Below are 27,997 nucleotides of genomic sequence, written 5' to 3'. Positions count from 1 at the left end.
ACTGACCAATAGGTGTATTTCTTTGATGTAAGTCTAGCTCATATGGAAACAGACTAAAACAAAACAAAGTAAAATGTTGTATGTCAGAGTCTTAAACTTCTTCATTCCACAACTTTATTAAGAACTTTTATGATCCTAGCAGGTGGGGACCACCATCTTCTTCAAGATTCTTCCAGATGGCTTCAGCATGGAACTCCAGTATGGATAAATGTAAAATATTTATGACAGAAAAAGTGGCAGGTATCCTATCTCCAAGCGTGATACTACCTGCTGTCACCTGATTTAGAAACAGTCTTCAAATCCACACTCAAGAAACTCTAGCAAGGTTGTGTGCTTTCATATCCTGCCTGAGTGAGAGACCACACACAGAATCTGGACAGAGAGGTTCCTTACTCTCAATAAAGGAACTGGCAAAGAGGAGACACTAGAAAATTACAAAATGTTTATGCTGCCTTTTTCCCCACTAAAATACATCATGTATCTTAAGAGACTTCTGGAGCCAGCTTTGTTTTCTCCACATGGGACTTGACAACAGCCCTTGTCTAAAGATGTCCCTGTCCCAGCCCCAAGGCTCAGTCCTCCATGCCCTTGTTCTCTGTTATCCTGAAGCAGGGTCGGCTCCTCAGCTCCTGAGCTCATGATTGAAGTATCTTCTGTTTAAAGTTCACAATTAATGAGTTTTCCCCTGGAAGCCTCAATAGGCCAGCATTTCCTAATCACTCTGAGCTTAGGCATCCTTGAAGGAGGATAAAGGGTCATTTTCTTAGAGTCTGCATTTTTGTTTCTTACACAGCTTTTAATTTTAATGCTGTATTTCATAAAATCTACAACTTTGCTAATCCCTTGAAAAGGCAAGACCAGTTTCATTGTTAATCCTGACACATATGTGTAAGTGCATGTTTCAGATGGAAGAAGGGGAGAAGAAAGGATGGAAGGAGGAGCTAAAACTATCTAAAACTGAATTCATTTTCTTAAATACAAACATTCTTCTTGTACTCTCTTTCTCTACTGAAGGCAGAACCAGGATTGCTTTCCTTTCTCCCTCCCTTCTTTCCTTCCTTCCTTCCTTCTTTCCTTCCTTCCTTCTATTCATTCAAAAGGTCATTCATCCACCTACCAACAAACATTTCTTGAGCACCTACTACATGCTAATAAGCACCCATGCTAGGTTCTAAGGACACAGAAATGAAGAAGTCCATGATCTCATGGAGCTCAGAGAGCAGTCAGGAAAAAAAATGATAAACTAATAAAGTATATAGGTAAGAAGATAGTAATTAAGAAAAGGGGGGTGCTTTATATAGGGTAGTCAGGGAAAGCCTCTTTTAAAGAGGTGACACTGAAAAGAGATCTGAATGAAATGAGGAAATGAGCCATGAGAAAATCTGGGAAATAATGTTCCAGACAGATTGAAAAAAAATTTAAAGATCCTGAGACCATAATGAATTGGCCATGCTTGAGGACCAGAAGACCAGCATGCCTCTAACAGAATAAAAAAGGCACTGGGTGGTAGGAAAGAAGGTTGGAGATAAAGACAAAACCCAGATGAGATAGGGCGTTATAGGCCATGGAAATTATATTTTGTAATGGGAGGCCATTGGTGGGTTTTGAACAAGGAGTGACATAATCTGATTAATGATTTTAAAAGATCATCCTAGTGAGACTTCCAGTTACAAAAAATACTCTGGAGAATTTTACATTGCAAAATAACCAGATCCTGCATAAAATATAAATTTTCATTGAATTGCTGGGCACAAAATTTTTTTCATATAAAGGAAAACCTAAGGAATGAACACTGAGCTCTTGTGAAAGACACGGGTTTTCCAACGACAGAAAAATGTTTTTGTTTCGAGTATATCTCTGTGTGGGTTATCTTTTACGGTAAGTAAATAAATAGTTTTTTAAATTGACATACTCCTACAACCAAGAAGCTCCATTCTTAGGAATACCTTTAACACTGGTTAAAGGTATTTTTAATCCTTACTAACCTTTAAAATCATCTGGACAATTAAAAAAATAAAACAACACTAATGTCCAACTCCACTTCTAAAGATTCTAAGTTACTGGTGTGGCATAGGGTCCAAGCATTGATTTTTTTTTTAAATTTCCAAGCTAACATTGAGTACCATTACCCCAAGAAAACCCCTATACCAAGAGATACAAAGAATATTCACAGCAATATCATTCCTAATGGCTGAAGTGTGGGGGGAAATTCTTACCTCTATCATTAGGAGAATGGATAAATCATGGTAAGCTCCATGGAATGGATTATATAGCAATGAAAATGAATAAACTACAGCTGTAGATAACATGTGTGAGTCTTAGAAACATAATATTGAGTAAATAGAGAAGTCTATTGAAAGGATAATGCATTTGTGCAAAGACTGAAAACAAGGAAAATCAAACACATATGTTTAGGTATAGAGGATAATGCCATTTTTGTAAAGCTTGAAATAAACATTGTTTAGGGGTTCATATATATATATAATAGAATGGTTAGCAGCTGTGTGTTTGGGAGGAGAGGTAAAATACAGGCAGAAGGATAGGGCAGAAGCATTACCAGTAGATTTGACATTATTAGCAACGTTTTAGTTCTTAACACTGGATGGTATTCACTTTGTTGTTAGGATCCATAACTTATTTATGTATTTCATATATTATTTTGCATAAACTAAATATGAAATAACAATTTTTGTAAGATTTCTACTGTGGGGGTGCCTGGGTGGCTCAGTCGGTTGAGCGCCCAACTCTTGGTTACAGACTAGGTCATGAGATGGAGCCCCTCACATCAAGCTCTGCACTCAGCAGGGAGTCTGCTTGAGATTCTCTCCCTCTCTCTCTCTCTGCCCATCCCCCATTCTCTCTCTCATGCGCACGCACTCTCTCTCTCTCTAATAAATAAATAAATCTTTAAAAAAGATTTCTACTGTGTAGAAAACAGACTTTGGATAGGGTAAATAGGTAGAAACAGAAAGGTAAGTTGGAAGGCCACTGACGTAGTCCAGGAAAGAACTGATGGAGGACTACGCCACAGTGGAGTGGGGGAGATGGTGAGAAGAAATCAGATTTAGAATACATTTTGAAGAGCAGAACTTCTAGGACATACTGATGGGGTATAAAATCTGCATTGTTCAATACAGTAACCACTAGTCACATAAGGGTATATAAATTATTTAAAATGAAATAAAATTTAAAAAATAGTTCCTTAGTCATACTAGCTGCATTTTAAGTGCACATGTGGCTAGTGGATACCACATTAGTGCAGATATAGAACATTTCTGCCACATAAAGTTCTGTTCAATAGATGGTGTATAAGAAAAGGAGAAAAGATGGGCTCCTAAGTTTTCTGCCCGAGCAACTGGCAGTGCTATTTACTGAGAGATGGGGAAAATGGAGCGAATAGTAGGTTTGGAAGGAAAATGAAGAGTTCAATTTTGCACAAGGAGAGATAGATACTGAGCAGACAACAAATTAGGGAAAAGTTAGCATTAGAGATACATTTGGGATATATTACTATATAGTATTTTAAATCGCAGGGTTAGATTTAATTGCAAAATGGTATATCCCCTTTGGAAGGCCTTTCAAAATTAGAAACACACTTACCCTTTGACTCACTTCAGATAATTTACCTAACATATTATAAAGTAATCTGCAGTCATTCATCACAGCATTGCTTAAAATAAACAAAAGACTGGAAATAATACCACGGAATAGAGATGTAAAACTGAATGAGGAAGCTCCCCCTATACTAAAATGAGAAGATTCCCAGGAGATACCGTTAAACCAGAAGAGCAAAATTAAGGGGCAGAACAGTGTTTATAGGATGTTACCTTTGAGGCAAGAAAAGGAAGAATAAAAATAAATATTTAGTTTTGCTTGTATCTGTGTACAAACCATTGGAAGAAAATACAAAAGCTAACAGAAGTGGTCATCTTTAGAAAGCTGGGGTGGAGAGGGTATAGTATGGTAAACTGGGACAGGGGTGGTACCAAGACTTCCCAATGTATGTCCTTTTATATTATTTTGATTTTTGAACCACATTATTATCTGGCAATAATAACAATAATAATAATAATAATAATAATAATAATAATAATAACAATTCTACTAACAGACTTTAAAAGGAAAGAGTAATCAGCTACATTAAATGATGCTGAAGGGATCAATAAGATAAGGACTAAAATTGACCCCTAGATTTGGCAAGATGGAGGTGACATTAACTGGGGGGGTTTCAAAGAACAGAAGTAGAAAGAAAAGCCTGTTTGAAGTAGACTGAAAAAACTAATGATGAATATAGACAACTTTTTCAGTAGAAGGCAGAGAAATGGCAAAGTAGTTGAAGAGACATGTGGTATCTGGAAAGTTTTGTTTCTTTTTTAAGATGGGCTATGTTGTAGATTATTTCTAAGCTAAATGAGGTGATCAGGTACAGAGTAAGATACAGATGCAATAGGGAGAGGGTAAAATCAGGATCAAAGCCCTTGACTAGACAGACAGATGGGTCTAATACCCATGGTGATGGGTGGTCTTTGGTTAAAAGCAGGGACAGTTCATTAAAGCAACAAGTAAGGCAGAATGTAAGGTTACAAATCATGTCACCCTTTTCTTAACACACACATACATGCATACATTCTAACTTTAATGGCCTTCTACCACACATGGGTTTAATGTGAAAATCATTCCCACGGTCCATGAGATGCTTCATGACCTAAGCAGTACCTACCTCTTCAAACTTACATAACATCACTCTCTCCCTGCTCACTACATTCCAGTTACATGGGCCTTGTTTCTGTTCTTTACACATAGCAAGTTATTTCTTGCTTCAGGGCCTTTGTACATGCTGTCTAAAATTCTTCTTCTCTCCTACTTTTCCTACTGTTGTCTTCTTATGATCTTTTAAAAGGTCTCCTAGCATTCTCTCTTGTAAGTACCCTGTTCTTTTCTCTAAAGTGTTTACCATGATTTTTATGTATATACTTCTGGGTTCACTTCGTAGTACCTCTGGAAGGCAGAAACCATGTCTGTTATCATACCCACTATCTAACATAATGCCTGGCACACTGTGGATACTCAATAAATACATTTAACATAAATATATTTTTTAATTGTGGTAAAAAAGATAATATTAAATTCACCAAAAATGGTTAATCATTTTTTAAAAGTTTATTTATTTATTTGAGAGAAAAAGAGAGCATGAGCAGGGGGAGGGGCAGAGGGAGAAGCAGACGCCCCACTGGGCAGGGAGCCCGATGTGGGGCTCGGTCCCAGGACCCTGAGATCATTACCTGAGCCAAAGGCTTAATTGACTGAGCCACCCAGGCGCTCCCAAGCTTAACCATTTTTTTTTTTTAAGATTTTATTTATTTATTTGACAGAGACAGCCAGCGAGAGAGGGAACACCAGCAGGGGGAGTGGGAGAGGAAGAAGCAGGCTCCTAGCGGAGGAGCCTGATGTGGGGCTCAACCCCAGGACTCCAGGATCACTCCCTGAGCCGAAGGCAGACGCTTAACGACTGAGCCACCCAGGCGCCCCCGAGCTTAACCGTTTTTAAGTGTACAGTTCAGTAATCAATAATTATTTTCTGATTGAGTGAAATGAGCAATCTAACCAGTTGCCCAAGCTAAAAACTACTGAATCATCCTAGATTCGTATTCTTCCCTTTTCTCCCTCAGATCCTATTCTTTAGTCTTGTCAATTTTAACTTTACAGTTTTATTCATTCTTTCGTTCCATCTTCACTGCTTTGTTCAATGGTTCAGACTCTCAAGATTTCTGGTCTGGGCTATTATAAAAGTCTCCTATGTATATTCCTATCATTTGGTCTCTATTCTTCATATACTGTCTTCAAAGTTCTCATTTTACTGAAATCTAGTCATGTCTTTCCTTTATGGAATAGAAACTAAGGGTGTGCATGGTTGAACCTGGAAATCAACTGAGTGAGGAATGGTTCTGCTTACAATCTTAAAGCCAAGATCTATCAAGGGAGGTCACTAGGGCCTCAGGTAAAAATGTTAAAAGCCACCATGAATAGCAGAAGCTGAAGACAGGGAAGGTAGTGGGGGTAAAAGCAATGAAGAAGAAATGTTAAGAGAAGCTGCTCTGGAAATGCTATTACTTCTGCTACAGGATGGCTCTTTTGCTCAGGGACTCACTCTGCTTCGGTGACCACTACTATTATTATCACGATTATTACTGTTAAGATAGACATCACACACAGTAAAACTCACCCTTTCAAAGTGCAGTTAAGTTTGACAAATGCATACAGTTGTGCAACTTCCACCACAAATGTATATAGCACCACTCCACCCCACCCAACCCCCAAATTCCTATGCATCCCCTTACCCACTGACCATCACTGATGAATTTCTGTCCCTACAGTTTTGCCTTTTCTAAAGTGCCACAAAAGTGAAATCATACAGAATTTAGCCTTTTTAGTCTGACTTCTTTCACTTAGCACATGCATTTGAGATTCATCCATGCAGTTGAGTATATAAAATATGACAGCCTTTTAATAGTATCATTAAGCCTTTCCTTCTTTTTGAGGTGTTAGGAAGCTAAGAATCACGGTAAGACTACTTTCTTTTCTTTTCTCTCTCTCTCTTTTTTTTAAGATCTTCTTTTTAAGTAATCTCTATCCCAACGAGGGACTTGAACTTACAACCCTGAGATCAAGAGTAGCACACTCTACCGACTGAGCCAGCCAGGCACCCTGTAAGACTACTTTTGATATTTCCTTCAGAGTAAATAAAAGCTTGACTTCAGAGTACCCGGTTTCAAGAGATTGCTACTAATATCATGATGGCTACACAATAAAGTCCACATTTCTACCAATCATGCCTCAAAAATATTTTTTACTTATTTATTTGAGAGAGTGAAAGAGAGCATGGGAACTGGAGGGAGAAGGAGAGGGAGAGAGAATCTGAAGCAGACTCCACACTGAGCACAGAGCCCAATGCAGGGCTCAATCTCATGACCACGACATCATGACCTGAGCCCAAACCAAGAGCTGGCCACTAAATTGACTAAGCCATCTAGGCGCCCCTTGATCCCATTTTTATGTCCAGGTACTCTTCTCACCTATTCCACTTACAATCACACCAGTAGTGCTCATGGTCCCTTGAACTAGGCACTTTCATACTTCAATGCTTTTGCCCATCTGTTTCTTTTGAAATGCGCTTCTCCTTTCTTTGCTCATTTAGTGAACTCCAATGGTCCTTTAACTCAGATCAGTTGTGATCTCTGCTGTCCAACTCACCACCACTATACTACACACACACACACTACACACACACACACACACACACACTACACACACACACACAATTTTTCCAGCACCTAACCTCTAATGAGGAGTATCTGGAGAAGAGATAGTGAGGTATACATAATACTCTCATTAATGCTCCTATAGTACTCTAGCCTATCTCTATTAAAGCCCTAAGTATATACTGTATCATACTTCTTATGTGCCTGCCATATTTGGTAAGTTGTGAAGTTGTAGAAGACAAAGACTTTCACTTAGTCATGTTTTTCCTCCTAGTTCACAGTAGAGCACCTTGCATAGAGTGAGGGCTGTATAATGAATGTATGAAATAGCACATGAGGACAGGCATGTCCCCAGATGTCTTTAGAGATGTCCTATTTAGTGGACACTGCCTTCCCCCAACTACCCCCATCACAAACTTTGAAAGCCATTCCCATAGAACACTTCTTTCTTAGAAAAAGAAATGTAATTATCCATTTTTTTCTGTTTCATCCAGTTTTGAGTTGGTTTATTTCTCACTTAAGGAAAATCAGTTATCATTACCATTAACAAATATTTACTGGAAATACACTACTTATTGTCTTGGCAAATTTTAAGGTAAGTATATCATTTTAGTAGGAGAAATAATTTTTACTTCATATTCAGACCATGTTAAGAGTAGCAGTGAGTATTGCTGAACTGCTTCCTATAGCATTCCACATGACTAGTATCTCTAACCATGTCGAAAGAAGTTAACTCCTAAGAAGTTTTCAGATTCTATTTTATAGCACTTTTGCATCTCATACCCTTTAAAAACACTATACAAATGTACACATATGAGAGTATTTCCTACAATGAAAATACTCAGGTTGCTAATGCTTTATAATAAAGAGAATTTTATCATAGTACTCAAAGCAATTTTATTTTAAACTACATACTACATATACTCATATACTCAATTTTTAAAAAAGCATTTGGCAAGCCATATGCTATTCAGTTAGCTTTTCCTTCTTTTTGAGGTGTCAGAAAGTTATGAATTAGGGGCGCCTGGGTGGCATAGCGGTTAAGCGTCTGCCTTCGGCTCAGGGCGTGATCCCGGCGTTATGGGATCGAGCCCCACATCAGGCTCCTCCGCTATGAGCCTGTTTCTTCCTCTCCCACTCCCCCTGCTTGTGTTCCCTCTCTCGCTGGCTGTCTCTATCTCTGTCAAATAAATGAATAAAATCTTAAAAAAAAAAAAAAAAGAAAGTTATGAATTAGGCTAAGACTACTTTTGATGCCTCCTCAAGTTTGATTTCAGAGTCATATAATGATAGTACTTCTATCGAAAAATATCTTTTAGAAATTCTCATGAATGTCTTTTTATTTTTAAATTTTTAAATTCCAGTACAGTTAACATACAGTGTTGTATTAGTTTCAGGTATACAACATAGTAATCCACACTTCATATAACACCCAGTGCTCATCACAAGTGCCCTCCTTAATCCCCATCTCCTATTTCACCCATTCCCTCACCCACCTCCCCTCTGGTAACCATCAGTTTGTTCTCTATGGTTAAAATTACCGGTTTCTTGGTTTGTCTCTCTCTGTCTCTCTCTCTTTTTGCTCATTCGTTCTGTTTTTTAAATTCCACATATGAGTGAAGTCGTATGGTATCTGTCTTTCTCTGACTGATTTATTTTGCTTAGCATTATACTCTCTAGCTTTATCCAAGTCATTGCAAATAGCAAGATTTCATTCTTCTTTGTTTTTGTTTTTGATTTTTTAGGGAGCAGGGGAAGAACAAAAGGAAAGGGAGAGAGAGAGTCTTAAGCAGGTTCCACACCCAGTTCAGAGCCCAACACAGGGCTCAATCTCACAACCCTGAGATCATGACCGGAGTCGAAATCAAGAGTTGGACGCTTAATTGACTGAGCTGTTCAGGTGCCCCAAGATTGCATTCTTTTTTACAGCTGACTAATATTCCTCTGTGTGTGTGTGTGTGTGTGTGTGTGTGTGTGTGACCTCTTCTTTATCCATTCATCTATCAATGGACACTTGGACTGCTTCCATAATTTAGCTATTGTAAATAATGCTGCTATAAACATAGGGGTGCATGTATCTCTTTGAATTAGTGTTTTTGTATTTTGGGGATAAATACCCAGTAGTGGGATTACTGGATCATAAGGTAGTTCTATTTTTATTTGAGAAACCTTTCTACTGTTTTCCACAATAGCTGAACCAGTTTCCATTCCCACCAACCATGCAAGAGGGTTCCTTTTTCTCCACATCCTCACTAACACTTGTTTCTTGTGTTTTTTATTATAGCCATCCACGAATGTCTTTTTATTGCCAATGCTTATCAAAGTTATGATTGTTACCCACGAAAATTATAAAGTGCACATGTGTCTGAGTAGTTTCTTTTTTTAAAGATTTATTTATTTGAGAGAGAGCGAGAAAGAGAGAGAGAGCACAAGTGGGAGAGGGAGAGAGAACCCCAAGCAGACTCCAAGCCAAGTGTGGAGCCTGATGTGCGGTTGGATCCCACCACCCAAGACCACAACCCAGCCAAAACCAAGAGTCAGACGCCCAACTGACTGCGCCACCCACGCATCTGTGTCTGAGTTAGTATTTTCAAAATGAAGAAATATACCTGTAATATCTTTGGTTATGTATACTCTAAAGCCTAATCACTCAAATATTATTTATATAGAATTGGTTATATTTTGGACATGGTATGTTCATTTGTATTAATGAATATTTTGAATAATTTGTCTTTCTAAAAATGTTAAAGGTGCTCTATAGGAAACATACTTTTTTTCTGGGGAAAAAAGCAAATAAGTAAAACAATTTCTATATTAAAAATATTTTTAGTCAATTCTAAATTTGTAGGGATTATGAGCTGATACAAGAATAACTTATTTGTATAACTGCTATACAAGGTACAGTTTCGTTAAGTAAAATAAAGATTAACAAGCTCTAAAGAAATATATATAAGCGGAACAATAAGTAATAGAACAAACTTCCTTACATTGTGTGTAAATCTGAATTACTAACATATTTAACTCATTTATCTACTTAATAATTCAAGTTATTCTGAGCACATGAAAGAATAAACTATTTTTCTATTAAAATAAAAAATGAACTCTGTTATTTATACTAATCACTCAATTAGATGAACCTTTTCTGTTTTGCTTTCTTATGAAGCTTTACTATAAGAAGTGTGGGGAAAAAAAGAATGAAAAGAAAGAAAAAAAAAGAAAGAACAAAGCCCAGCTATGTTAAAACCTGTCTTCCAAAGGCAGCTAAGATACAGCTAAGAGTAAAATAGGTAAACACTAAAGAGTTTCCACTCCAATGGCATCTTGTGGTGGTGGTGCAGAAATAGTTTTAGAATTTTTATTCAAATTATTACAGCAAATTATTATACCTTAGAATTAGAAATTATGATATAGTGCAGATAAACAATTATCTCTTGAGCTTCACAAGGCATTCTGGCTATGAGAATGGTCTCAAACTGAGGAATTTAGTACTAGAACATAAATATATTTTACTACAAGGTAACACTACAAACTTATTTATCAAAGTATCAAGAACTTTGTTAAGTTTACATTTCCAAAGAATAATTAATTTACTCACAATGTATTTTCAATTATTGGCTTTGCTTCTCAATAAGATCATTATTAAAAAGGTTTATCTAGTTTTAAAAATCGTCTTTCTGCAGCACTATGCTGAACAATATTATAAGTTTTCTTATAAACTTAAGACCTAATGAAATGATCTAACTACATTTAGGTTTGCAAAGAAAATGCTCACACACCCTTATGAAAATGGCACTAATGGAGCCAATATATAGTGTATCTATTAATCCTTAGATTACAACTCATAATCTGGGTATTAAAGAGTTTACATGTCCCACGGTAGTTTGGCCTTCTGTACATAAGGCAGTTAAAGAATACCTATTACCATTAAAAGTATGTCCTAACCTCTTGCTTAAATGCCATGGAAACAGGCAGTAAAAGAAATATTAAGCCAATTTACAATATCTAGTTGCTCCATTAACTCAACTGTACTCTGATTGTTTCTGAGACTCTTCTCCAAGTTCAAACTTGTCAAGCTTGTTCTTCAAGCCCTTCAAGTCGGGACTTATATTAGAAAACAGAGCCAAGCGAGAAGTTTAAGTAAACATAAAACTTTCATAGAAATGATTATAGGAGTTCAAATTGACTGTAAATATCCTCCTCATCAACATGTCAAGTAGTAAAACCAAAATATTTCATTGGATTCATAGTTTATTTTTCTGTGCATAATTTCCTCTTTGACCTATATATTACTTGAAAATGTATACAGTAATTTTCAAGTATGTGGGTTTGTTCTAGTTATTGTTTTGTTATTGATTTTTAGAGTAACGGCACTATGGGCAGAAAACATCATTCTAACCCTCTGAAATTTGATACAGTCCCTGTAAAGAAATGAATTCTTTAGTTGTATAGTGTAGTATTTATGAGGTCAAAATTCTTAACTGAGTCTTTAAATCTTACTGATTTTTTAGTCTGCCTATTCCATCAGTTATAGAGAGGTGCTATAATTGCTCACTATGATATGGATTATCTGCCTCTTTTTGTAGTTCTTTCAAAGTTACCTTTGTATATTTTGAGAATATGTTATTATTAGGTGGATGCAAATTCAAAAGTTTATCCTCCTGGTGAACTGAACCTTCTATCATGATGAGATGATCAGCTTTTATATCTAGTAATGCATTCAGCCTTAAAGCCTGTTTATTTCAATATTAATATATGGCAACATTGGTTTTCTTTTGGTTAATATTTTCATGCTAAATCTTTTTTCGGTCTTTTAAATTCAGTCTTTCATGTATCTATTTTTAGATGTGTATACTTGGATTTTTCAAAAATCCATACTGATAATCTTTGTTTTTAACTGGAGCATTCAGTCCATTTAGATTTAATTACTACAGTTTCAATCTATCATATTATTTTAACTTTTCTATTTGTTCCAACCACTTTGTGTTTATTTTTCTTTTTACTGAAATATTATTTCTAAAAATCTTTCCTCCATTCACTCTTCTAGTTTGGAAGTTAAACATTATGTTTCTATCCTTTTAGTAGTTACCCTAAAAACTATAACATGCTTCCTTAACTAATCAATGTCTAAAGAGCAATCAGTATCTTTATCCTTCTTCTCAATAATATAAGGAACTTAGAGCACATTAGCATACTCATTCTCACTCCTAGCTTATATATTATTATTCTCATATATTTTAATTCTACTTTTTATTTCAGCCCATCATGAGATATTATTTATATATTGTCAATTTGTGCTTAAATTTATCCACCTATTTGCCATTGTGTGATCTTTCTTTGTTTTTTGAATTCCTGACCTTATGAGTATTTTCCTTCTGCCTAAGTTACATGTTTTAGAATTTCCTTTAGTGAGGGTCTGCTGGTAACAAACTTGGTTGTCTGGAAACATCTTTACTTTTGTCCTCATTCTTGAAATATTTTTACTGGGCATACAATTCTAGGCTGGCAGTTATTTTCTTTCATCATGTGAGAGATATCATTGAACTATCTCTGGCTTCTATGATTGCTGTTGAGAAATCAGCAGTGTTCCTTTGAAGGTATTTTGGCTTCTTCCCATCCTTGGGCTTATTTAAAGATCTCTTCTATTTCTCTACGTACCTACCTATATCTGCCTATCAATCAGTCAATCATTTTCTGAAGTTTCACTACAAGGTCTCCGGGTTCGGATTTCTTTTATCCTGACTTGGATTTTTGCTAGGCTTCTTGAATCAGCAGATTGTATCTTTCATCAGTTTTAAAAAGTTCTCAGCCATTATATCTCTTCAAATATAGTCTGTGCTCTACTTTTTCTATTCCTTCTCAGAGTCTAATTAGAATTATACTACATCTTTCTCAATCATCTAAGGTTTTTATTTTTTATAATGGAAAATTTTGAAGGTAGAACAAATATTATAATGAACCCTCATGTAACCACTACTCAGCTTCAAAAGTTATCAACATTCTTTCCAATTTTGTTTTGTTATTCCCCTCAAATACCAGCCCCCTACACACTCATTTTTCTTCTATATTTTAAAGCAAATTCCAGAATTCAATTATTTCAATAGTAAATAATGCAGTATGTATCTCTAAAAGATAAGCAAATTTAAGATCTATAATTTCTCCTCTTCTCCACTATTCATTTGTTAAATGAATTGGGTCATCTGTCCTGGAAGATTCCCCACATTCTCTATTTTGGCTGATTGCATCTTCATGGTACATTTCACATATTCCTCTACATATACACCTCCACCCCATATTTCTTGATAGTTATTTACAACAAGTGGCTTGATTAGATCTGTTTAATTCTTTGGCAAGAATAGTTTAAAGGTGGTTCTGTATATTTGCTATTGCAATATATCAGGCGGCACAAAATTACTAATTGTCATACTCTTAAGGATATTAAGATTGATCACTATGGTTGAGTATTGTCAGCCTGATCCATTCATCCATTATAAAACCTTTCCTCAAGGGTTTTGGCAGCCATGTTGATTGTTGCTAGAACCATTATTTCCTTAGGGATTATGAAATGGTGAATTTTCTAATGATATCATTCCTTCTGCATTTCATTGCTAGAATTCTCCCACAGGACAAACTTTCCCTCATCAATTATTATCTCGAAATACAGTTCATAAAGGAAAGTCAGAATAAATACTTGGCTCTTTTTCATTATTTATCAATGTATACAATAATGAGTTGGTGACCTAGCAACCTCCATCAACTATTCGGATATTATCATTACAAATTCATAAATTTTTATATATCTGATATGTTTCCACCTGTCTGCAGATATTTATTCTTTTTTAATTAGGTAAACATGCTCTACTGTCTCCAGTAATTAATGTTACAAAAGCATCTGATGGTAAAATCTTTCCTTTGTAGGTAACCTGCCTTTGAAATTCAAAAGTACTATCAGGATATGTCTAGTTTGGGTTTCACTCCATTCATCTTGCCCGGTACTTGTGAGTTCTTTTAATCTAAAGACTCAAGTCTTTCACTAGCTCACATAAATTCTCTTTCATAAATTATTTTCCTCATTTGTTCTCATCTCTGTATCTCCTACAATAAATGTAGTACATTTCCTAACTCTAGCCTTTATTTTTACTTTCTTTCCCATAATTTTAATTTCTTTACTTTTCACCTTGAATTCTACAAAGAATTTTTTAAGTTTGTCTTCTTATTCATTAATTTGATGTTCTACAATATACTATCAGCTATATATAATCTAAAATTTTTTAAATTCCATCTTTTCATATCCAAGAGCTCTTTGCTATTCTCTAATTATTACTTTCACCATCTTGGGGTAAAAATTTCAAACCTACAGAAAAGTTGCAAATATAGTACAATAAAACCCATATATTCTTTATCTAAATGCACCCATGATTAACGTTTTGCCTCAGATAGTTATTGTTGGTGACTACTTGCTTATTTCATTTATTAATGGAATGACCAGTTGAATCACACTAAAAATATGAAGTAGAGGTTTTTTTTTAAAAAAACTTCTGTTTTTGTGGTAAGTTTGTTTTACAAAAGGTCATTTGTTCTGATGATTAAGACTGGTCCCCCTTTTTCACCAATTTTTTGCACAAAATTTAAGGAGGTACTCATTTTTAGGTTCATGCATAACACTGAAAGTAAGTATCTCCGTAATAACGAGGCACCTACTACCAAAACTGAAGGAGACACTAACTCTTGAGTTTAAACAAGTGCCAAGTTTGCACTTACACAACCTCAAGAGTTAATGGCTTCTTAATTTTACACCCCAGTTCCTCTCTTGCTTCACCCTAGTCCTAGCCCTGCTATGCACTCTGTTGTGGTTCTTTTTATTTTTTGTTTTCGTCTGTTTCTTACTACTACAGAATAAAGCCTATCCAGTACTTGCAGCTGAGAAGGGCTCTGTCATAGTTTGTATGAATCTGTTCAAACACTATAGATATGTTCCTCTTCTTCATGAAGTAAAGGGTAAGTAATTGGTGGTTCCCTCACATTTTTCAATAATGTACCCTAAAGTGATCTGCCAATATATATCAATAACACTCACTTTACCATTTGTTGCTAACTGCTTAGACTTTACAAAGCATTTAGCAAATCAGCCAGACTTGTAAATCATTCTTTATCCTCAAAGTACACACGTAATTTATCCTCAAAGTACACATGTATCCTCAAAGTACACATGTATCCTCAAAGTACACATCTTATTCAGATTCTTTTCCTATGTGGGAACACTTTGTCTCCATAAGGAAAAAAATGGCAATTCAATCCTCAGTTGGAAAACTGTGACAGGCACTTTAATTCAGTTACTCCAGAATATATTGATATAAAAGAATAACCTCTCAAAATCCCATATAATTATTATACAAAATTTGTTTCAAAAGTCAAGCATTCTAATCATCGTCTGTTTTTATTTTTATTTTTTTAAGATTTATTTATTTAGTGGAAAAAGAGAGAAAGAGCAGTAGGGGGGAGAGGGAGAGAGAGAGAATCTTCAAGCAGACTCCCTGCTGAGTGTGGGGAGCCCGAGGTGGAGCTCGATCCCAGAACCCCCAAGATCATGACCTGAGCCAAAATCAAGAGCCAGCCAGTTAACCAACTGAGACACTCAGGCGCCCTTGTTCATTTGTTTTTAAGCAGAATTTAGCATTTTTATCTTTCCCATTAAATACAGTCAGAAAAATCAAGAGGCAAATTCTTTTTTTTTTTAAGATTTTATTTATTTGACGGTGGGAGGGGCACAAACAGGGGGAGTGCAGGCAGAGGGAAAGGGAGAAGCAGGCTCCCCGCTGAGCAGGGAGCCCGATGTGGGGCTCGATCCCAGGACCCCAAGATACAACTCGAACCAAAGGCAGATGCTCAACCGACTGAGCCACCCAGGCACCCCAAGAGGCAAATTCTTAGAGACGTTCTCGATTCTATGGTTGCTCATTTTTCCAGTTTGCAAAGCCCTTTAAGTGGGTTACAGCTACCGCACATTTGTCTGTCAAATTTGCCTCATCTGTGCACCATGGCTGGGACTAGAGTGAGGCAAGGCAGTGCCTTGGAGCACGAGATTCAAGAAGGCATTCACACTTAGGGTGGTACAGATGTAAAATCTATACTTACTCCAATAGGAGACAAGTGCTAACTTAAAGTCTGCAGTCTACAAGGCTCTTTTGCTTCACTCTGGTGCAGGCCCTACAGTATCTATGTCCAATATATTTTCAAATTGATATTGCAGGTGCCAAAAAAAGGGGAATGTTTCTCAGTATCCTCACCACTAATTTATGCTCTGAAAATTACCATATCTTTTCAGAGATCATTCTATAAACGTAGTGAGCTGATTTTGAAGGAAATAGTATTTAACTTTTGCTAGCTTGGGTTTCTTGTTTGTTTGTCTGTGGGTTTTGTTTTTGTTTTTGCATTCTATTGTAGTACTATTCCTAGACTTCTTCATGCTCAGTTGCAAAATATTCTGATGATTTTCCTTTGAAGCCCATGATTGGTTTGCAAATGTCATTTAAAAATAACTGTTTCAAGCAGTTATTATTCAGATATTCTCATAGAACAGATACCAAGATTTGGGCTCATTTGCATCTCCACTATAAAACTCACATTTTAATAGCCTTCTACAACACAACCTGCCAACTGTTCCCTAATATTCATTCTACTCTTCCGTCTTAGTTCTAGAACCCTTGATTTTTAGCTGGATGATACAACTCCCCAGAATAAAGATTTATTTTCTAATGTCCCTTGCTAGAGGTAGGTGTGACTGTTTTTTGTCCTTTTCTTGTTTACTGGAATGGGGCATATTGGCTGTGGTTCAAAGATAGCTATCTTGGAAGTCTATGCCAAGGATGGTGGGTCAGCAAAAATAGGAGACTGGGTCCCTGATGCCTTTGTGAGGTTACTGTACTGTCAATGGACCTTCAACATTTTCAAAGACAGAAATAAATTTTTCTTTTATTTAAACTGGCATTTGAGGGGCACCTGACTGGCTCATCAGTGGAGCATGCGACTCTTGATCTCAGGGTTGTGAGTTCATGATCCACGCTGGGTGTTGAGATTGCTTAAAAACAAAATCATAAAACAAAAAAAAACTGCCATTTGAGGCTTTCTATTGCTTGTAGATAATTCTAATTCCAACTGAAATCCCATTAACCACAGACTCATTTGATTAATAAGATCTTAAAAAATAACAATTCTGGTAGGCTCCACAGACATATTAAGAAAAAGTACTTGATTCAGTGCAATTTTTTCTTAACCTTTAACTAAAATCAGCCACACTGAAAGAAGGTTAGCTTTGCAGGGGGAGACAGGGAATTCCAGAACATAAACTATTTTGCAGGAAGAAAACAGGCTGGACTAAACTATCATTAAAAAGGTAAAGGCAGATTGAAGACATTCCAGAGGGAGAGGGAGAGGGAGATAAAATTGTTGCTAATTCCTGAGGCCCAGTTGTATTCTCTTCCTAGGGTTCTGTAAAATCTCCTTGGGTCTTTAAAACAAGCTATCCTTTTGCTTAAGTTAAAAAAAAAAAAAAAAAAAATTCAACCAAATGGCTTGTTTCTATTAGCTATAACCAAGAGCACTAACCAACAGAACAGGTGACACCTACAAGAGTGTGCCATTTATTATTGAGGAACAACTTATTCTGGTTAAGTAAGGCATTCAAGTAAGTAAAAATTTTATAGGTAACTTACCCACCCCCTGCACCCCACTGTCACTGGATGAAGTTTGGCGTTTTTATTTTACAAAATAACCGTGTATTTACCATTGCATTCAATTAAATTCTGATCCTTGTGCTTTTTATTATTTTTCTTGGAAAGTATGAGATATTTTCAATGTACATATGAGGATATTAACAGTTCAATTGTGGGCTCATTGTTTTTTAGCATGAATGGCCTGTAAGCATCATTCTGCAGTTTTACACAGATAGAAATGGAGGTAAGGAACTTTCTAGGAGGTGTTCATGTGCAAAAGCTGAAAAAGGTGTCTGCCTTGTGGTTTGAACTTGTTGCTGGGACCAATCAAGGGAACTACTGTATGTAATTCTGACTTTGGTTTACCCTGGGCTTCCCATAATGCCGGGATCACGCCCTGAGCCGAAGGCAGACGCTTAACCGCTGTGCCACCCAGGCGCCCCAAAGGACCTGAATTTTAATGCAGGCATTGTCACTACTAGTTTTATCATTTTGAGCAAGTTACTTAACTAAGGTTCAGTTTCTCATATATAAAAAGAAGATAATGGTATGCATTACTCAGGTTGTCCTATGGATCAAATGCATACAATAGGCAATGTTAAATTCCTTTTCATTCCCCTACAAAGAGATTAAGATTTCTTGATTAGCTTCAAACTCCTGATGGACTATAGGAGAGGATGGGGCAGGGAATAGACAATGGAGTAGAGATTTGAGAGACAAGGTATTCTTGTGCCCTAATTACTGTCTTTTTTTTCCCCTCATGGGTACAGGAATTGGCCATCTCCTCTGCTTTAATTTCTACCATTTGTTGCTCTCATTTAGAGTTGCGACCCCACTCCCACCTTTCCCTAGTCAATTAGAAGATGGAATTTAGTCCCAGTTTCTCCCCCTAGAGTAACAGGGTTAAAAAATACCTGATATAAAAACAAACACCTGAAGACTGACTTCTAGAATAGCAGAGTGAAAACCTCAGGGACCTCACTGTCTCTCTAAAACAATGAAAATACAGGCAAACAAACAATTTCAGGACTCTGGCATTTAACAGAAACCAAAGAATGAACTAAAAAATCCAAGAGAAATTACTGAACTTCAGTGCCCTTGAGAAAAACAGCAGCCCAGGTACCTGAGGTGGAGTATGGCCTAGATATCACACAATTAATGAAAATACCAGTTCCAAACCTGTTTCTACTGGCTAAGGGACCTGTGACCTTTACTTTATTCCACTGAGTTGAAGTCCACCTTATTTTTCCCTTGACTACCTGTGAGAATTAAATAATGTAATATGAACAAAACACCCATGAGCTGATGGGCAAAAGTTACTTACCTAAAAAAACTTGCTAAATCCAACATTTCTACCTTGAACACACAAGGTATCATACTACTTGCAACCAAATCATGTAAAAGCTTTAGACTTATTCCAACAATGTGTCTTACCTTTCCAAGTATTATGCATTAAAACTTCTAAAAATAATGACAATAAGGCCAAAATTTTAACTTAGACATAAATCAAAATGACAATATTGAAATTGTTCAATAAAGCATTTCTCTGCACTGGCCCTTAATCTTTCCCATATGTTTCTCGAAGGATGATTTCTATTCCTTCCTCTGTATCAGTGCAAGCTGTTCCTCACACCTAGCTGCTTTAGAGGGTCCTTTCTCTAAAGCACCATCCCTACAATTACAACGTCTTTCTTCCTCTATTTCAAAACAGCATTTAAAAAATCTGGAACAATCTAATCATACTGTTCTGTAAATTTACAGGCTCCCAAACATATACATTGCATTGCAGTATAAGGGATTTACTTGGATTTTACTTTTAAATCATCAAAAATAGCAAACAATGACTTTTCTTAATTTGAATTAAATTTCATGGGGGGAAAAGATCAAATATAATAGGTGTTTTTACTACGAATAAACTCCTACCTTAGGAGAAGTGGAGAGATCTCTTCCTGCAGAAATACTTGTGTTTTCATTTACTCCTCCTGTCTTTGGTGAGATGGCTGGTGGGGCTGGAGCTTTTCTTTTCACTCTCCTTTCGGTTTCCAGTTCTTGAATTGGAGTCACCAAATTATTTGGAGGAAGAGTTGGTTTGGGTTCATAAAAAGGATTAGATCTAAATGAAAGAAGAATTATTGTTAAATGTTACTCTAAAAATAGCTTATTCCTAACTAAAATAATAAAAAAATAAAGATTTACAAAAATTTATAAAACTAAAACCTACTGAAAATAATAAGGAGAAACCCAAACTGGTGATGACCTACAATTTGGAAACAATCACAATTAATCCATTGTTTTGTTAATCACTGACAACAAAATTTTTCCCTTTTAAAAAGTATTTTAAAATTTGTTTCATACAAGGTCACACTTAGCTCTATTTTATATAGATCCTTAGAAAAATGTTTATAGTAATAGTAAATCCTATATACTCCCCACACCCAAGAAAAAGGAAATAAGATGTGGAAATACTGATGTGTTTTTTTATGCTCCCCACATCAAACATTTTTTTTTCTCGTGCTTCATCCCTTCTCATTAGGATGAAATGCATTTAGAAGTTCATTCAGCAAGGTTCTGTTAATAGTAAATTCTGCCTGGCATTGAAAATGTCTTTATGTCACACTTAAACGATAATTTAGCTAGGTAGAGAATTCTAGTTGTCAGTTAATTCACCTCAACACTCTGATGATATTAGCCCACAGTCAGCCTACCATTGCTCTTTTAGAAGTCATCTTTTATCTTTGGTTGCTTAGGATCTTTTTTTTTCTTCTGGTTTTGAGCAATTTTACTATGATATGTCTAGGTGTGGATTTCTTTTAATTTATCCTATTTCAGGCTCCTCATATCTCCTGAGTCTGAAGATGACTATTTCATTATCTCTGAAAAATTATCAACCATTATCTCTTTGATAGCCTCTTCTCTATTCTCTATTCTCTTCTTTAGGAAATCTTATCAGATGCATTTTGAATTATCTCTCTCCTTCATATTTTTACAAATTTTCATTCCTCCTGTGTTATATTCTGGATAATTCCCTCATTTCTATGATCCAGTTAACTTTTTCTCTCTTCATCTGTGTCTAACTTAATGTTTAATTCTCCATGAATTTTTAATTCTGATAAGCATTTTTCTTCATGCAACTGTGTGTAAAATACCTCCAGTACACAGATTTGAGTCGTTAATCATTTTAACATTTATTTCAGAGTCTCTATCTGATAAATCTATTAGTTCAAGTTCTTGCATGTACAATCCTAGTGTTCCTTTTGTCTCCTGACTCTTTCTCTTAGTATACTATTTCCTTGTATGATTTGTAATTCTAGATTTTAAGTTCAGGGCTTAATCTGAAGAAATCCTGCATAGTCTGAGCTGGGAGTGACTCTCTCCAATGTTTATGTTTGTGTTTGCCAAGTGCTTTAAGAGACATTATGTGCTATTTTCTTGGCTTGGAGGATCCCAGACCATCCTACCAACATAATGTCAAATCCATGGAGGATTTGGGTGGGCCTATGTGCTTATAACTTCTCTGGGAAGACTTTTTCCCCCCCTCTACCTACAGTCTAGGATTAGGCAAAAAATCTTCCTTGTTAACTCCTTTTATGAGTAGATGAGCTTTTTTCTCATTAGTTATCCATAAACACAAGTATCTGGTGTATGTGATGATTATTCTTCCTATAAACTGTTATCCTGGTTTTTATTTATTAGTTTGTTGCATTTTTTTTCCCCAACACCAGTTGGTTCTCTAGAATCTTATGTGTAAAGAATAAAATTTCTGAGATCACAAGGCTAAGTACCAGCTGATCCAAATATAGTGATTATTCCAAGGGAATTCCACCTAGTCATATAAGGCCTGTATTGGTGATAACCCTCTGTTTTAATTATGAATGCTTTTTTAACTACAACAGTATCAGACTCACTTAGAACCAATACCAGTTATGTACACCTTTGCCTAAGAATTTATATATAGACAGTCAAATCATATGAGACTGGGTACCAAGCAGATATGGATCAGAGATGGGAAATATATCATACTTGTGATGTCATTCATATGCTGTACTCATGGCAACAATTAGTGTCATGGGATTCCTTCCATTGAGCTACAGTACAGCCACAGAATCTCTCTCAACTCTGCCCAGCGTGGTTGCTTTTAACTGAATGGGGTTGGCATTTACAAAGAAACCTATTTCCTGTTCTTCCTCTTCTTATGTCTGTGCATTCAAGACAATAAGAACAGGAAACAGATATATACTTGAAAATTTGCTTTTCAGACAAAATATTCTTGCCTAGTAAGTGATCAAGATATGCTTGAAGTATTTACATCCCATGTTTATAACCTGGAGAATAACTTGGGGATATCAAAGTGAGAAACAATGTTAAAAGAACTAGGTGTTCAGAAAAAGCTGAACATTCTCTCTGAAAAGAGATATGAAAGGTATCACATCTAGCCTAGAACGTAGGGCTTACCAATAACATTATGAACGAAGATTAATAAAGTGTTTATGCTATGCTAGGCATTATTTTAAGTATTTCACATGTACTTTTTTTTTTTTTTAAAGATTTTATTTATTTATTCGACAGAGATAGAGACAGCCAGCGAGAGAGGGAACACAAGCAGAGGGAGTGGGAGAGGAAGAAGCAGGCTCATAGCGGAGGAGCCTGATGTGGGGCTCGATCCCATAACGCCGGGATCACGCCCTGAGCCGAAGGCAGATGCTTAACCGCTATGCCACCCAGGCGCCCTGAAGTATTTCACATGTACTAACTCATTTAATCCTTACAACAAGCTTGTTTCTTGGGCTAATTTTATTGATAGCCTCATGCAGCTGTTTTTCAAACTCTAAAAGCAGTCTGAAGGGAGGTAAACGTAAAGAAATGAGATGAAAACATTTTTTTTTAAACTCCACAAGCTAAAAAAGAGAAAAATCTTCCTCCCAAACTGACTACTTGCCAACTAATGTTAAATGTTTCAGAACTGAACAGACCCATTTCTATCTAACTGAATTAATTCAGTTATATGAATTATATAGGTGATATTCTAAAAAAATTGGTATTGGTTCGGTCTCGCTACAATAAGCTTCCATAGTAGTTTGTAAGATGGTAGCTGTCACAATAATCATTATTATTAATTTGTTATGTAAATATGGCTAGTTTCAAGAAAACCTAAGAAGTGTTAGAGGATATTTATATTACAAAAGGATTTGTGCTTCAAAGAAAACAACGACAGAATCCCTTAAAACAGGTATGATTCAGTACACTTTATTTAACTTAATTTACAATACTCAGTTGCATGCCATTTTTATAAAACATAACTAGTATGTATATAAAAGTAACTAGATATTGTCCTTTTTCTTCCTATCTCTGCCTGCTTCAAACCACTTGGGCCTCCCTCTAACCACCTGAATATTAGTATTCTTGTCAAAAGAAGGTAAATGCAAGTCGAAAAGAAGTTCATAATCAGCTGATTTCCAAAGCTGGATCATAAGACTCATATTCCTAGAAACATAATCAAAATAGACATATTCTTGAAATAATTAGAGCTATGTTTCTCAATCTCTTTTACCCTATGACATGTAGTAAAAATGAAATTTGTATGTCATGCTATCGTAAAAACATAGGAAGCTGCTGGAAAATCGGAGTACCAGGGACTCCAGCTGCCCCGGACCCTGCCTCACCACCAGAAGGACTAAAGGAATAAGTGTCTCTGCACACTATAATCTACCGGTAAGAAAACAGTGTGCTTGGCACCACCACTTGCTAGGTTCTAAATCAGCATAAGACAAGCTTCTACTTCCAAGGGCTGTGAATGATCCTCTCTATGGACCGGACATTTCTAACTAAAACTAAATTTCCTACTCTTTAAGAATAAACAGGATATGATTCTATTTATATGAAGTGTCCAGGATACTCAAATCCATATGAACAAAAGGCAGATTAATGGTTTTCAGGAGACAGGGGAAGGGAGGAATTGAAATTAACCACTAATAGGTAAAGGATTTCTTTTTGGGGTGACGAAAATGCTCCAGAATTAGACTGTGGTGATGGCTGCACAACACAGTGAATTAGCTAAGAACCACTGAAGTGTACACTTTAAATATAGAATTTTATGTTATGTGAAGTATATATATCTCAATAAAAAAAGTGCTACTAAAAAAGTGAATAGTATATACTGTGCTATAAAAAAGTGAACATATATATAATATATATGATTATGAACATGCTCCCTTCTCTATAAAAATAAGTTATACAATTACTGATCAATGCCTTTTTAAAAATACTTAACATTTTTAGTAAAGAAAAATTATTTAAGGAACTAGCATAATTTCCACATTCCATTGATCATCTATTATTTGAATAACCTATTTCAGGGCTTCCTACATCACTCTGAATAAACAAAGAGCATTTTTACCCTTGTATTATATACTTGAGTAATAGATCGGTTACATCATTAAGTCACCGTGAACTAAAAATTCATCGCTTACATTAAGTGGAAAATTAGAATAATTTTAAATGACATTATTCTAAATTGCTTAGAAAATAATTCACCCGGGGCGCCTGGGTGGCACAGCGGTTAAGCATCTGCCTTCGGCTCAGGGCGTGATCCCGGCGTTGTGGGATCGAGCCCCACATCAGGCTCCTCCACTATGAGCCTGCTTCTTCCTCTCCCACTCCCCCTGCTTGTGTTCCCACTCTCACTGGCTGTTTCTATCTCTGTCAAATAAATAAATAAAATCTTTATTAAAAAAAGAAAGAAAGAAAGAAAATAATTCATCCAAGAAGAATAATTACGGAAAGAAAAACTGTAAGTTGATTAGAAATAGGATTAACCTACTGAAAAAATAAAACAATATGAAGCAAGGGTATAGTGAAACCTATAGTCTTTTCCTCTCACTTTGAAAATTTATGTTTCTTTGGACAAACCACATTTCTTAAATGAGTGTGCAGCTTCTCTGAATAAAATTCAAAGGCAACTTCCCTTGGGAAATGGACATACAACCATACCAGGAATGATTTTATGCTGGACCTCAAAAGTCATTTCATAAATGTTTTGAAAAATTTTATTGCTTTCTCCGTTTTCATTTTTGCTACATAAACTAGAATGGCTGAACTAACTCCAAAACACAAGAAAACTGAGAAAACCCCTGTGGTTGCTAAGTGTCCAGGACACGTGCTACTAGCATTGAAGGGTGTTTAGTTTCTCTTGGTGCTGATGGATATGTGAGGTTCTGAAGGTTGCTTTACACATCAAAAGACTCAGCACTATTTATTTGTGATAGTTTTATGTCAGAGGATGCAGGAAGAGTTTGGTAATGGAAGATGAGTAATACAGGCTTTTCACTGGACGAAAGGTCATAAGTTTATTATTAAAGTAAGAACAAATTTTGGAAGATTTCTGCTAATGTAGTTGGACCTACAAACTTTTAGAGAAAAAAGGAACAGAAAAAAGAGTTCTTCCTGGACTCTCAGATTAGTTGATGAGCAATCTTTAGAATGTGTATGTATATTCCTATTAAAAAAAAGAAAAGCTGAAGTGTTTATAGGTTCCCTCTGGTAATCTCAGATGATTGAGCAATTTAGAGTGTTTTTTATTCATGGGAAACTTGTAAAGACTGTGACTTTCATGTGGAAAAAAAGAATGGTCAAAAGGAAACACCCAGTGATTCTGATTTTAGTTTTTACTAAGGCATTTTAAAAGTTTAAGCAAACATTAGATGTCTCTTTAATTTGTTAATAGGAGAGAGCAGGGTGTGTGTGTGTGTGTGTGTTGTGTAATACTCATGCATCTTGGAATGACTGAATGCTTGTACTTAAAAGTTTATATTTACATTCAAATACTCTAGGTGTGTGGCTATTAGTCAGCACCTACACCACCCATGAGAAATTTTATTTTGATCACACATTAGCTATTTCAAAGAAAACAAATATAATAACCTTAGCAAAAGTTGAGCCAACTTTTTCAACCCCTGTATAGTTATTAATTGGTACTGAAATCTTAAACCTGGGTTTGGAATCAGATAATCACTATGATGTATTTCTATGTACTTATAAAGTTAGAACTTTTTTAGGTTTTATCAAAACCCAACTAGGCCCATGGAAGCATATAGCACATGTGAGAGTCACAGGCCATATGGTGTAAAATAGGAAAAGGTTGAGAAATGCAGTTCCAGAGAGACAGAAAACGAGTCAACCACTTCATTCAAACAAATCTTTCAAATATTTGAATTTGGTTATTGTAGTCCCCCTAAATAATAGCTCTTCTAAGTCAAACAGGCCCTATGCCCTAAATCACTGCTCATTTGATGTAGTCCCTAGACATTTTGATGACTCTGTTGCTCTACTTTTTTAATGCTCTGAATCATCAATGCCCCTTGTAAAGCGCAGCATCCAGAAGTAAAATAGTGCTCAAAACAGGGGCTGACCAATGCACAGGAAAGAAATGACATTTCTTTCTTAACACCAAACAACTGTTTCCAACTTTCATACATTGAAGGAGCCTCAATGTATAATATCCCCATTATTTTGAAAGAATTTCCTATTAAACTGTATTTTTAAAGGAATAACTATTTTTCCCAAGATCTAAATAATCTTAATACACTAAAATTCACATATTTCTGAGAAAAACAAAGACCTACACAGTGACAAGTAAACATGTAATTACTATCCTATAATTCCATTACCTGTGCTATTTCTGCATCCATATCTAATGACTGAGTTTCCTCCTCATTATGTGTCAGATTTTCTTCCTTCTTTATATGCCTAAAAGATTCTTGAGTGGTTGCTGGACATTGTAAATTTTATGTTTTGGGTGCTGGATTTTTTGGTATTCCATTTGATATCTCTGGTATATTTGTGTGGTGTGCAGATAAGTTACTTGAAAATATTTTTATTCTTTTGAGCCTTGCTTTTAAGCTTTGATAGGCAAGCCCAGAACAGCCTTTAGTCTAAGGCTAATCTTACCACATTACTGAGACACCTTTATGCGGACTTGACTTGACGTCCCATGTGTAAGGAACTGCTTGGAAACAAACTATTCTTGGTCCTGGGTGAACTCCAGGGATGTTTCTGTGAGATTCTTTGTCCTTAGTAATTTCCCTATGTACATGCTCTCATCAGTACTCAGCTAAAGACTCAGGGGGAACCCTCTACAGATCTCTGAAACTCGGTTTCTTTTTTTGTTTTGTTTTGTTTTTTTTTTTTGTTTTTATAAAGATTTTATTTATTTATTTGACAGAGAGAGAGACAGCCAGCGAGAGCGGGAACACAAGCAGGGGGAGTGGGAGAGGAAGAAGCAGGCTCATAGCGGAGGAGCCTGATGTGGGGCTCGATCCCACAACGCCGGGATCATGCCCTGAGCCGAAGGCAGACGCTTAACCGCTGTGCCACCCAGGCACCCCTGAAACTCGGTTTCTGAGTAGCTCTCTCCTCTCTGATACTCTGTCCACAACTCTATTCTCCTCAGTACCCCCGAAGTCCAAACTGTCTCCTCAACCCACGGAGATTACTAGGACTTTTGGGTTCTTTCTCCCTGAACTAGAGTTAGAAATTCTCTCCCATAAATAAAGCTTGGGGAAGTCCAGGGCTCACCTTCTTTGTTTCTGTTCTCTCAGAAATCACTGTCCTGTGCTATTTGCATACAATATCTGAAAACCGTTGTTTCATATATTTCACTCAGTTTTTTAGTGTTTTAAGACAAGAAGCTATATCCAGTCTATTACTCCATCATAGCTAGAAGTGGAAGTTTTGTTGTTAATGCTGTTTAACACATTCAGGGCCACAGTCTGCAGCCACACAGCCTGTGAACTGCGTAACTCCGGAATACAATTTGCACACACCCATATCCTATCCTCACCCTAGATTTGAGTAAAATGGCAACCCTAATCATACTGACTTTTTATAATGAGCTTGTAATCAGAATTACTCATATTTGGGTAAGAATAATAACTCGAATGAAGACAATTCCTAATTTATAATTGTGATGGTCTTGTTGTTTGGCATTTGAACAAGTGTTCTCATCAAAACAATATCATAAATGATGATTCGGTT

The 27,997-nt window shown here is 36.1% G+C and overlaps 1 protein-coding gene across 20 annotated transcripts in view; it reads right to left on the bottom strand.

Moving 5' to 3' along the window:
• Window positions 1–27,997, bottom strand: part of EHBP1 (EH domain binding protein 1) — a 519,124-nt gene that overhangs the window by 147,816 nt on the left and 343,311 nt on the right. For all 20 annotated transcript variants that reach the window (XM_057308933.1, XM_057308930.1, XM_044377838.3 and 17 more), the window contains one exon: window positions 19,892–20,081. In XM_057308933.1, the coding sequence (XP_057164916.1) occupies window positions 19,892–20,081 (190 nt within the window). The remainder of the gene's footprint in view (window positions 1–19,891; window positions 20,082–27,997) is intronic.

The sequence above is a fragment of the Ursus arctos genome, unplaced genomic scaffold (genome assembly GCF_023065955.2).
Source record: "Ursus arctos isolate Adak ecotype North America unplaced genomic scaffold, UrsArc2.0 scaffold_8, whole genome shotgun sequence".
In the NCBI taxonomy this organism is placed as follows: Eukaryota; Metazoa; Chordata; class Mammalia; order Carnivora; family Ursidae; genus Ursus; species Ursus arctos.
Note: the sequence above shows the minus strand (reverse complement) of the source record. Positions and strands in the feature narration are given on the sequence as shown.